Below are 12,318 nucleotides of genomic sequence, written 5' to 3'. Positions count from 1 at the left end.
TTTTAACTTTTGAACAGGTTGGATTTCGAAAAAAACATCATGGTGGGCCTTAGGAAGGTTTCAACGGTGGGCATAAATCTTCCCTCTGTTTTCTTTGGTGGGGTCCACTAAAGCTTTGGATCTGCCTCGTTATCTGGGTCATGCCTTAAAATAATATCTCCAAATGAATGGACGCTGTGGATACAACATATACATCATAGTGGGGTCCACGGAACTGGTGACGTCAGTCAGTATCTAATCCGCGTCGCCCTAAAACGGGGAACGGATTGGCTACTCCCCCTGACTCGGTGCTCTGTGGGGCCCACCATGATGTATGTGTGTCATCCATGCCGTCCATATATTTTTATATGTCATTTTATGATGTGAGAAAAAAAAATGAATTATATCTCAATCTCAAGTGGACCACATTGCAGGAAACAGTTTTGAATGAATTTTGACCATTAAAAACGTTTTGGGGCGATAAAAGTTTTGGATCAAGCCGATATTTATTTTTTCCATTAATCTGGGTCTTTATGACCAAATCAACATATTGGATTTCAAATAAACAGTACAGTGGGCCTTAGGAGGATTTTAATGGTGAATATCCATTCTTTTTTTCTGTGGTGTGGCCCACCTAAGATTTATATCCCTATAATTTTCTGTATTAAACCATAAAATGATCTGTAAAAATGGATGAACGGAATGGATGAAACACGTACATCATGGTGGGGCCCACAGAGCACCGACCACCAGTCCCATGTAGCCAATCCATCTCCCCTAAAACGAGACCCCTTCTCTCTCCCTCTCATCCACTCTCCGTCTGTCCCTCTCCCAGCGCCGGCCCTAGAGATCTCTCCCACCTCTCTTATCCTGTCGATCTCTTCACGAACATCAGGTAATACTCTCGTTCTCTCTCTCAATCGAATGATAGCGGTGGTTCTCTCAATCTCTCTCTCAATCAATTGATAGCGGTGGTTCTCTCAATCTCTCTCTCAATCGATTGATAGTGGTGGTTCTCTCTCAATCTCTCTCTCCCAGCGCCATGATTGGAAACCCCCTGGATTCGGAACCCCCATGATTGGAAACCCCCTGGATTTGGAACCCCCATGATTTGAAACCCCCTATTTTTTTGGGCGTTGGGTTTATGTGTAATTGTTAAGTATATAGATAGGCCAATGGTGTTCTTTCCGTCTTAAAAATCTTTTCGGTTCAAGTAATCCACATAAAGAAGTCCATCTCTACTAAAAAATTTCAAGTTGTAATCAATTTTATCAACAAGCAATCTCCTTTTTGTTTTTTTTTTTTTTTTGAGATTTCCCCAAAACTTATTTTGAATAAAACAAGTTTAATTTGGTTTACTCAAAACAGCGAGTTTTTTGCCTATCTGCCGAAAAATATGGGGTTTTGAATGTTTAATCAATCATATGAGATTTTTCTTTTTTCATAAAGATGAGTTTAAAAGGAGTTTTGCTACTCTAGGAGAATCTCAGAGAAAGAAGCTGTTCGGCTACAGCATGGGTGGAATGAGCTTTTGTTACAGCACTTGCATGTGGTTGAGTTTGTTTTCACATAGTATGGCCCACTTGAGTTTTGAATTGAAAAGAGAAAATGAGTGGATTTACAAGATGGATGGACTGGATGCTATGGATAGGATTGTCTCATGACTTCTATTTTTAAATCATGGATAGGATTGCATCATGGGTTTTATTTTTAAAACATGGGACATTGATATAATGGATAGGAATGTCTCATGAGCTTTACTTTTAAAACACGAGCCATCCATCCCGCTTGATACATAACCGTGCCTGCCATGATGTCCTTTGGAGGGATGGTTCCAATATATTCTGGTTTTTCCATACTAATGTATCTTATTAGTAATTTTAATAAATTTATTCTGCAACCCTTGTGTACGTGGGACCATCTTAATGTTTTCATGCCATCCAATCTGTCCACATGGCTCTCCCCACCATGAAATTTTGACTCTTCAAAAATAAGCTAATCCAACTATCATAGGCCACCTTATGAAATGGAAACTTTTTTTTTTTTTTTTTTGGTTAATTTTTTTTTTTTTTAATCTCTCTGTGTCACCGGCCAAAATCTCATGTATCCAAAACTCTAAATAATTGTGTCTTCAGCCTTTTTTTTATTTTTTATTTTTTAAATGTGGTTGTATATTCCTTAAAGTTGCTTCAATTTTCCAGTTGTATTAAAGCTATGATAGGTGGATCCTTGAAGAAACGGGAGTGCAAGATACTTGAACAAGGAAAATGATAAGGGATCCACCTTTCCTTTTCCCAACATTTGAAATCCATACTTGCTTGGGGTATTTTTGCACCTTTTAATACAAGTTGGTTTTACAAACCCAAGTACTTCCATTTACACTTGTCCTTTTGGTGATGCTGTTAAGAAAGATAAACTATTGCAAATGGTGAGATTTGGTGCTGAGATTGTTTTCAGTTTAAGGATAGCACTATGAGAGAGTACATGTTGATTTCCCTAATTTTGATATTTGAAGATGGGCACTATGAGTTGCTGCTAATGTATTTAATTCTTTCACAAGTTTTGTTTACTGTTTTACAAAAAGAAAGACTTAAAAGCTTACACTGATCGGATTTTATTTTGGATCACTCTTATTTTCTTCGTAAATTAGATGAATTCCATTTCTAAGTTGCTTCGTTATTGGTTGGAGGTAATTCATCCATGTTTCTTCAAATGATTGTAATGATGTGCTGCATTATCTTCATTCATATAAAAGATTAATTATAACATCCCGAGTAGAGTCATGACTTGGCCGAGTTGGGCATATTTTGAAGGCTTATTTGTGGTTCCAAACTAGGGTCTAAGTTTACTCTGACAAGTCATGTGTAACTCAGATGAGTCGTCAATCCATGTCATCTGGAACAAATGGCTGAACTGTTCTTGGACAGTTACCATCCATAAGAAAATTTTAGTCACTTGAATCTTTTCTAATTTTTACTATATATAATATGATTAGCTTTTCTTGGCCAGTTACCATCCATAGAAAAATTTTAGTCACTTGAATCTTTTCTAATTTATGCTATATAGAAAAATCAAAAGCAGAAGTTTATCGATGTCATGCATTGTTGGAGAAACTACAGGTGGTAACTGGTTGGTAGATGCATGTAGATGCTTCTTGTGTAGTTTTTGCAGTTCAAGCATCCATTTTGGTTTGTTTTGAATCTTATTTTGGGTTTTGGACCAGATCCCTGCCTGTGAAGGTAATTCAAGCAGCACCGCTCATTCCAAAGCTGCTGGCGATTCAGAGGCTGCAAAATGGTAATTCAGTCATCGGGCCAGCACCCAAAACGTGTCCGGCTGATAAAAGCTGCAGGGGATAGGATGACGCTGAACTTTCATGGGATTTGGTTAATTTTACTCAAAATGCTGCTCCAACAAGGTACGAACAGTCCCTTAAGATATGAAGTTACTGTAAATTGTGGGTTAGATAGGGAAAATGGGAGGTTTGAATTGGTCAATCTCACCATGCCATGCTATGGAACTCGTGCTGCTTTGGACTGAACTGTAGATATGATCTGGATCGTAGCTAAGTTGCATATATTGCTCTTGCATGTGAATTGGGAGGGTCTTTTCCCTGCTTTTTCCATGTCATTTATGCTAAAACCATATCCAACAAGTAGAGATCATTAAAAAAAAAAAAACAGTTGTATCTTTAGGGCATCTAATGCCAGTATCAGTACCTTATCCTACAAGTATCTGTAAGTCTATTGTACTGATGTGATCTTGATGCTAGTGTGAGGTATACCTGGGTTTTTTAATTGTTCCAACTGTCCACTGAAAGCTTGCAATTCTGAGGTGCGGCAGTAGAGAAGGTTGTCATCAACAATTTGGAGATGAGAGGTTGATGTGGGAGCTATAAAACAAATTCGAGCCATTCTTGTTCACTTTGAGAGACATAGTGCTAGGCCCTTACACCACGGTTGTGAATAAGAACAGGGATATACTTAGTTTCTTGATCCTTCCAACCAGATGCCACTTCCCCCTTGCATCCAATTGCGCTCTGGGCTTGGGCTTCCCCTCCTGCTTCCTAGCAGTTTATACCAGCTAACATTTAGATGCAGACACCTGCTCACTCCCGCAGCTGAACATGTTGCTGCTTCACTTTACACTTCTCATAACTGTAGGATATAAGATCAAAAGATATAGGATTTCTGTTTCATATTACTCTGTTAGTTATAGTCCTTACCAATAAATTCAAAAGATTCTGACATCTCCAGCATTAGAATATCAAGAGACTAATGTCCATGGCATGTGAATTTTTATTGTTCATCAATGCATTGTTTCACAGTTCCTTCTTTACTGTTTGTGACATGTGAGTCTTTATTGTTCATCAATGCATTAGTCAATGTGCTAATGTTTGTGACATGCGAGTCTTTTCATCCTCTGCCTCAAATGTTCATGGTATGAGATCCTCTAAACTTTACATGATATTTTGGTAGCTTGACAAGTCTTCTGGCAAATGTCATTGATCTCTCTTTGGTTTTTTGTGCATCTTAAGAGGTTATTGTTTCAGTTAAAAAATAATAATAATAAAGAAAGAAATAAAGAAAAAGATATGCATGGTCCAACACAATACATGTAAGATAGATACTGAACTACACAAGAAAATATTTTAATTTCCTACCATTTTTTCAATGGAAATGTATTGAAATTGATAAAAGGTACTTGGTGAATATTGGAAAAATTGGTCCAGCTCCCCATGAATCAAACTTTGATAATCTGATAGGGTATAGATATAGATTAAATGCTAGCTGTCCCATATCTTTGATATATGTTTGGTTCACCTAGTTTGCGACCAACCTGATTCTTGGACCTAGGCATAAGTTCTGGGTTAGGTTTGCTATGCTCAAATGTGGGTGGAGCCTTGCACAACAACTTGCAGCCACATGTGTCAATATAGCATAACTTGCAAGAACAAAGCTTTCCATTAAGTAGGCCATGTTGTTCAAAACACTTAAATTGCTCCATTTGGCACTTTTGTTCAGTTATGTTCGTCCCCCAAGATAAAGGAAGGCTGGAATGAGTAATAGAAGTTTCTTTACAGAGGCTTTAAATTGCGTAGGGTTTTATATCTAAACGATTTGATAGTAGAAAAGCTACCAAGTGAGGCTGGTGATGTTGATGTCTGCCAAACGCTAGCAACAGAAGGCCACTAGTACCTTCATTTCCGTGAAACAAGACCAGCTTCTCCATTTAGTTCTTCACTGATTAATTTGAGAATGTCCATTATCTGTAAAATGGCAAAAGCCTACATTCAATACTTCATGCATCGGTAACTAATGGCCTGCTTTGCATGGAAAGTATCCAAACAAATTTGCATTTGGCAAAATTCCCTAGCAATATGTTGCCCAAGAGTCTATGTCACCAAACACATGGAGGAAGCCTTTCATGTGTTTGAAAGTATGCCCCACAAGGATTTCATCTCATGGAATTCCATGATTAATGGGTAAGCAATCATGGAATTCCATGATTTGTTGATTGTTGTGGATGGAGTGAGATTCAACAATATTTTGGCAACATTGTATTCTTTGCCGCCAGTTTGGCACTCTGTGAATAAAATTTTGTTTCTTATAAAAAAAAAAAATGAAAAGAAAAAGAAAGAAGAAGAAGAAAAGAAAAAAAAGAACATGTTAGTTCATACATACATATTCAGAAATATCACCAACAAACTCCATATATCTTATGGTTAGCATTGTGTACTGAAACTAGGATGCTTTTTTAATTGGTGGCTATTTGTTAGTTTGTAACTTACATTTTCTTTTTAATAAGATTCTATTAATTATGAGAAAAAGTACTTTTAATCATATCTCATAAGATGTTGCATCATAGTTTTTTGCAAATCTCAGTTCCTTTCAATTTCAGTTTATGAATTCATGAATGTAGATCACATCTCTTTATGGTGGGCCTTTGGAATTCTTATTTGTAGTTGAAAGTACAGAAGATCCAGCTTACCATGCTGTATCTCAGCTGATCAAAGAATATGAGGTAAATAATCTCTTTAAATCTTCCAGGGTACCATTCTCTGTTTTTGATGATAGAATCTTCCAAGGACACGTTCTTATCCACTCAACATTCAATCTATCACTTCTTTGGGCAGTAAAACAACAGGGTTTGTTCTGTCACTGCTACCCTTCAGCAACACTATGATTCCATCACCTGCTGCCTTCACCTTCTTACTATGGGTACATCGACAAAAGCTTTGAGTAGCATGTTGATGCCAGGGTTCTGTATGCATTACTAGATTTGCTGACGGTTAAATGATTAAAGATCATTGTGAATGAATGAATATAATTTAAAATCATGTAAGTTTTTTGATATGATAACGTTTAGTGTGATTAGGTGGACTGAATATTAGGAGCAAGCATGGAGGTTGTTGTAAAAATTGGGATCTCTTCTCAATTAGTTGCAAGTAATATAATGAAACAACTAGTTTGAAGCCTGTGACGTCTTTAAATCTGAAAGGTTATCTTCTTAGATATGAAACCTGTTAAATGTCATATCTTCTCAATTTTATTTTTCTCTTTATGTTGTGATTAGCTTTGGCTGTGGCATCTCTTTTTCCAGATATGAAGACTTCTTTGGGGGTAAAAAGAAAAAAAGTTCAACAAAGCTGAAGTCCTTCGATGGATCTGAAGAACTGAGCATAGCTGAGAAACAAGAAGATGATAAAGGAACTCTTTCAACCCATGAGAAAGAGCTTCAAAAGATCTGCTCTAAAATTGAGCAGATGGAGAAAGAGAACTTGGAAACTAAGGCTTGGACTATGCAGGGAGAGGTAATGATTGATTGTCAATATTCTTGTATCCATCAGCTAGCCTCTCTACTGATTCTACCATGTTGTATTTGTATTTGCATTTGGTTCACAATCCTTTGAATCAAATTCACATGATTGGTCATTGATTTGTTAAATCATTATTCTGCTGGGTTCCTGGTGATAGGTAACCACCAGTAAAAGGCCGAAGAACAATGCACTCAAGGTTGATCTGGATTTTGAGCACAATGTAAGACCACCTCCTGTGATCACAGAAGAGGTTACAGCATCCCTTGAAGAATTAATTACAAAAAGGATTATTGAGGTATCTTCATCTCTTGCTATTATATGAAATACTTCACTCCCAATAGATATTCTTCCTTTCTTGATCAATGATGCATTCAAAAGCTGCTATATTTGCATTGAACCAATGGGCATCAACAAAAATAGGCATTTTGTTTAATTCATCCGCTTCCTGAATTGAGTTCACTTGTCATTTTGAGCTAGTTTGATGGAATTTCCCCACTCTGCTTAATGTTGGTGTCTGTAATTAGCAAGCAAAAGCACATCTGAAAAGGCAAGTCAGAGCCTTTAAATAATAATGGCATATGCACATCTTCACTCTTTCCAAACTGGGCCTATAACTTTGTTCCGTATATGTAATTTTATACAAAGTGATGGTGACATCAAAGCATTTAACAAGCAATGTGCATGAATATGATGTTGTGTGAATCAGTAAATAATATTAGGGAACCGCGTGATGCTCGAGTGCACGTGTACTAACATAGCAAGGAGGTTGGTGCAAGATCTAACTGGGTTCACTTTTTCTACACATATCAATTGGATATTGCCATTTGTGTTCTTCTATACAAAATCTTATGGTTTCTATATTATTGCATGACTGCATAAATAGTCCATAAAGTTGGTATATATAGAAGTTAGCATAGCTTGACATTCTTAGTTTTCATATCTGTCTATTCTTTTTTCTTGCAAGTTGAGACAAACTTGGTAATGTATTGGTATGTATTGGCTATGGAGTTGTATGTATTGATTATTGGGGACAGAATTGTGGAATTTAGTCTTTTCTTGTCTGTCAGTTTGGGAAGATTATTTTAAATCAGTCCAGAAATATCTACTAAAGTTTATTTTAAATCAATCATTCTATCCTTTCTTTTCATGCTGATTTTTCTGCTCATTCTACTGCCCAATACTATTTTCAGATTAAGGATCGATGAGCTTCTAACATCTTTCATTAAATATATCTAAAAGTTGTTTTTTCTTTCCTGGGCCTGGAGGTTAGCTAGCAATTACAAATTATGGAATGGGTGTTTCAGGGGCATTTTGGTGATGTTCAAAGGGCACCTAGTTTGCCGTCTAAAGCACCAAAAGAACTCAAAAGAGCTGGTATGTGTTATTTTTTAGAGAGAGCAACTCACAGAAGTGCTCTTAAAAAGTCCTCATGAAAAGGGTTGTTGAAAGTCTGCGTTTATGTGGAATGTTGGACTAAAAACTCCCATTCTTAATCTTTCTTAATATCTGCAGGATGAGAACAAGAGCCAGAAGGGGCTGCTTCATTTTTTGCCTAACAGATTTTTCTCTGTTTTCTTTCTGTTTTGTTAGAGATTGTCAGTGAAGAACGAGTGATGTTCCGATGCATTCTATGCAACTCGCTGATTGTCATGGGGTTCCAAATTTTCTGTCTCAGAAATTGGAAGTTTTTTTCACGCAAAAGCTGAGTCAATGGAAGGTAGGCTCATGGATTGCATAATTCTCCAACTGGATTTTGGCAGCATTTCAGGATTTCGGCATTATGCTTAGGTGATTAGGCTAGCACTTGATATATTAACAGGGGCGTTGCTATTTTTAGGAAGCAATCTTCTGTTCATGTTATTGAAATTTAGGCCTGTTTGGGTGCTGCTTGAAAATAACTTTGAACTCATTTAAATTAATGGTGATAATGTTTCAGAACAGGAAATTCATGAGTTGCAGAACTATGTGACAAACTTCATGTACTAGAGAAATCATCCTAGCTTTTGCTTAAATATAGTCTTTTATCTACTGAAGGCTATATTTAAGCCACCAAAAGCAATGCGAGGAGGAATCCCCATTTGTTTCCCGCAGGTTCATGCATGCTCATATCTTTTCCTGCGGTATCTAATTCCAAGTTCCCGACTAACATCATGTTTTAATGCTCTTGAAGTTTGGAAACAGTGGATCAATGGAGCAACATGGGTTTGTAAGGAACAAGATTTGGACCATTGATGATGATCCTCCACCTCTTCATCCTGCTGAGTACATTGGCAAATCTGCTATTGACTTGCTACTGAAACCATCTGAAGAGGATCTGGAGTGCTGGCCCCACTGGTATGAACCCAGTACCTATAGACAGTTGGGCTGTTGTTGTTAGTCTTTAGAACATTTGGGTAGTATTGGACTTGCAATAATTGAAACTTGATCGGGTCATTGGAATTTGGACTCTATTGTAGGGCATGTTTGCATGCGGGCGGCACTAATCAAATCAGATAAGTTTAGCCTCATGTATTTTGTTTTCTATGAGGAGACGAAATGAAATGAATTGATACAGTTGACCCTTTTAAGGTGTTTCCCCTTAAAAGGGCTGTTTTGCATTAACCTTGTTCAATTAAAATCTTTTTTCTATTAAAAAAATAAAAAATCTTGGGAATTGCTGCCCTTCCAACTGGCCCTTAAATAGTTCAGATGAAAAATGATGAAACTTTTGTATCTTCTTTTCTATTCTCTTTTTCGTGTTAAATTTTCTCTTTTATTTATTTATTTTGTATGCGATGTCTTGCTAATGAAAAAATTTTCCGTGGCATTTCAGTTTTGAGTTCCGTCTTAGAGTGGCTCTTACGTTGAATGGAGATCTCACCATGATATCGCGGATTAGGAACCTAGACAGCAAGCCATTTAGTTTCTCCTTTGCTTTCCACACATATTTCTTTGTTTCTGTCATCAGGTAAGGAAAAATCTCTGTTGGATTAGAATTGACATCCCTGTATTGGATAGGACCATAGAACTCATCTTCATTTAATCTACTGATTGAATTATCATTTGATATTTTTGTCTTGTTGTTCAAACTTAAGTGTTCAAATTCAGAATTGAATTTTTTGTATGAAGCTTCTTAAGTTCACATGCAGTCCTCCACCCACACCTCTACATGTGACCACACATGCCAACCTTGCAAGCGCATGCAAAAATCAAGCAGTGTGTCAAGTGGGGCCCACCTTTTAGATGACCTGGCCTAAAATCCAATCGGTGTGATTCTTGGTCATGGCTTGCTCCCTATGTTACTATTGAATGAACGGTCCGGATTGATGATCGGGCACCCCACGTGTCACATTGGGGACATTTAGCAAAATCCACACAACTAGTTGGCATGTGGGACCCACCATGGTGTTTGTATGGCATTTTGCCCATCCAACTATCAGGTGGGGCACACCATAGAACTGTGTGTGTGAACACACACACTACCCTTAAGTCCAACTGGTTGGACAACAAGTTATACTCCACCCAGCTGATAACTTCTAACCAGTTAAGAGCATGTGAAATCCGGCCCCTCAAGTTATATGATGCCTTTTGAAACTCATTGCATATATGATGTCCTTTTAAGCAGGAATTTCAATGGGAGCTGTTGCTGGAATCTCTGTTGCAGCGGTTGCCATTATACTATTTCTAGTTTTGTCTATACATTGGTGCGTCTAGAAGAAAGAAACTGAAGAAGGCATCATTGCTTCGACCACCTTTCGAAGATAACTCTATTCACCATGGATAAGGTAAATCTCTTGGTTAGGCATTAATCTCTACATTTTCCTTTTAGGAATGCTCCAAGGTTCCGACGAGGCCATGGCAATCTGAAAGTGATTCATGTTAGGAAAGATTGAATAAGGTGGTTTGTCGCTCCTGAGGTATTCAATAACGGCAATGGCCAGCATAATAGGTGGTTGTTGAACTGTTTTATGGGCTGTAATGGTCGATTTTCATTACCTATTTCATCATTTGCTGATATAATTTTGACTATTTAACTATATTTTAGTTCAGTTTCTTATTAAGGCCTACTGAGCATCCAAACACATTAATATTTAGTCCAGCTTCAAATTCAGCCCAATCTTTTGAATTTGTGAATGTGATTCTTATTAAACAATCGTGTGAATTATTTTTTGAATGACTCTCAGGTGTAAGATTCAAAAAAAAATAATAAAATAAAATCGGCCGACATGTTGTATCTACAAATATTTTAGCGACGGACCAAATCCGTCACTAATATTTTAAACGACAATTACTTGCAGTGGTTTTTTTAGAATTTCAGCGACGGATCTTATCCGTCGGTAATCTACGACGGACCTTATCCGTTGCAGATTCAATGACGGATTTTATTCATCGAGAAAAAAGACCCAGTAAACAGCGACGGACGAAATCCGTCATTTATTTGGTTTTACGACGGATTTGGTCCGTCGCAAATCGGCGATTTTGGTGTAGTGACTATAATAGTACAAATAATCCGATACGTATAATGCACAAGTGAAAGGAACCCAATTGTATTAAGTCAAATAAAAGTGAACTTACAAAGAAAATCCCTTTCTAATGGAGTGTCTATGGAGTAGATGGCGAGGCCCTAGATTGAGACCTTCCTTGGTCCAATGATTGAGGCATCGTCCAAGGTAATTAAACTATTGAAAGTGAAAAATAAGACTTTCTTGTGATCCCGTGCTCAGTATAGATGAAAAGGGAATTACACTACTCCTAGTCTAAGTCAGTTTAATGTAGCAGCATAGGCGAATGGGATTACATTACTCCTACTCTAAGACTAGTCCAGCATAGTAGCATAAATGAGTTGTCCTATACCAAGATAAGATAAAGATATAAAATTGATAAATAACATTACATTGTAGATTTGATTTAATATGTGTTGTGTTGGCAAGGACCAAGAACTCTTTCTATCTTCCTTCTATTTATTGAATCCTGAGAACAATTGTGAGGAGTGATATTCGTAACCACTTCTCATGTCCACTGATGTAGAGATAACAGTCTATATCCATAGACAGTCATGGCCTATCAAACAATGCTATGTTAGTAAGTCGTTTGTCATAAGTTGGCTATTAGTTGAGTGCTTGTCTTACTCTTGTTACATAGACAAGAGTTTCTCTTAAGCTACCATGTGTAGTGGTAGCTATCCACTTTTTCTTTTTTTTTGCATGAACGTGACTAATGCACCATGGTATTAGGCTAACTTAGTGCAATCACTGCCATGTACTCTAGATATCTTCGACCATAGGAACCATGCATCATGCCATGGTAAATTGGCCAAATCTATCACTAGTCATGACTGTGTTTAAGTAGAAAATCCAATTTCAGTCATGAGTCCTTTATCATAAATAATGAACTTTACTGCATGTATTGGATGTGCAACACATGCATCTCTACTTAGCTGGTTTGACTTACACTTTTTAGGCTACTTATGACTTTTTAGATTCTAATCTCACTCGGTTGTCAGGGCATCGGAAGAAATTTTTAATTTGCCTTTTATCAAG

The 12,318-nt window shown here is 37.2% G+C and overlaps 1 protein-coding gene across 7 annotated transcripts; it reads left to right on the top strand.

Moving 5' to 3' along the window:
• The first annotated feature begins 666 nt into the window (after nucleotides 1–666).
• On the top strand, nucleotides 667–10,785 carry LOC131243800 (putative glucose-6-phosphate 1-epimerase). Of its 7 annotated transcripts, XR_009170192.1 has the most exons (8): nucleotides 765–874; nucleotides 3,249–3,397; nucleotides 5,945–6,003; nucleotides 6,116–6,320; nucleotides 6,583–6,793; nucleotides 6,957–7,094; nucleotides 9,612–9,746; nucleotides 10,404–10,785. XR_009170192.1 is itself a non-coding variant. In XM_058243383.1 (5 exons), the coding sequence occupies exons 1-4, from the start codon at nucleotides 702–704 to the stop codon at nucleotides 9,615–9,617; spliced, it is 528 nt and encodes a 175-aa protein (XP_058099366.1). In that variant the 5' UTR covers nucleotides 667–701; the 3' UTR covers nucleotides 9,618–9,746; nucleotides 10,404–10,785. The 7 variants fall into 7 exon arrangements, 2 of the variants coding, with proteins under 2 accessions (XP_058099366.1, XP_058099367.1); XR_009170191.1 differs by having other exon boundaries at nucleotides 5,902–6,320; XR_009170190.1 differs by having other exon boundaries at nucleotides 770–874; nucleotides 5,945–6,320.
• Nucleotides 10,786–12,318: the final 1,533 nt, after the last annotated feature.

The sequence above is a fragment of the Magnolia sinica genome, chromosome 4 (genome assembly GCF_029962835.1).
Source record: "Magnolia sinica isolate HGM2019 chromosome 4, MsV1, whole genome shotgun sequence".
Lineage (NCBI taxonomy): Eukaryota > Viridiplantae > Streptophyta > Magnoliopsida > Magnoliales > Magnoliaceae > Magnolia > Magnolia sinica.
Note: the sequence above shows the minus strand (reverse complement) of the source record. Positions and strands in the feature narration are given on the sequence as shown.

Bases quoted from the DNA above. Each gene is read 5' to 3' on its own strand.
- LOC131243800 (XM_058243383.1), top strand. From the start codon at position 702: ATGGTGGGGCCCACAGAGCACCGACCACCAGTCCCATGTAGCCAATCC. The intron at 875-6,582 runs GTAATACTCTCG...CTCTTTTTCCAG, and splicing joins GATCTCTTCACGAACATCAG to ATATGAAGACTTCTTTGGGG. The intron at 6,794-6,956 runs GTAATGATTGAT...TCCTGGTGATAG, and splicing joins CTTGGACTATGCAGGGAGAG to GTAACCACCAGTAAAAGGCC.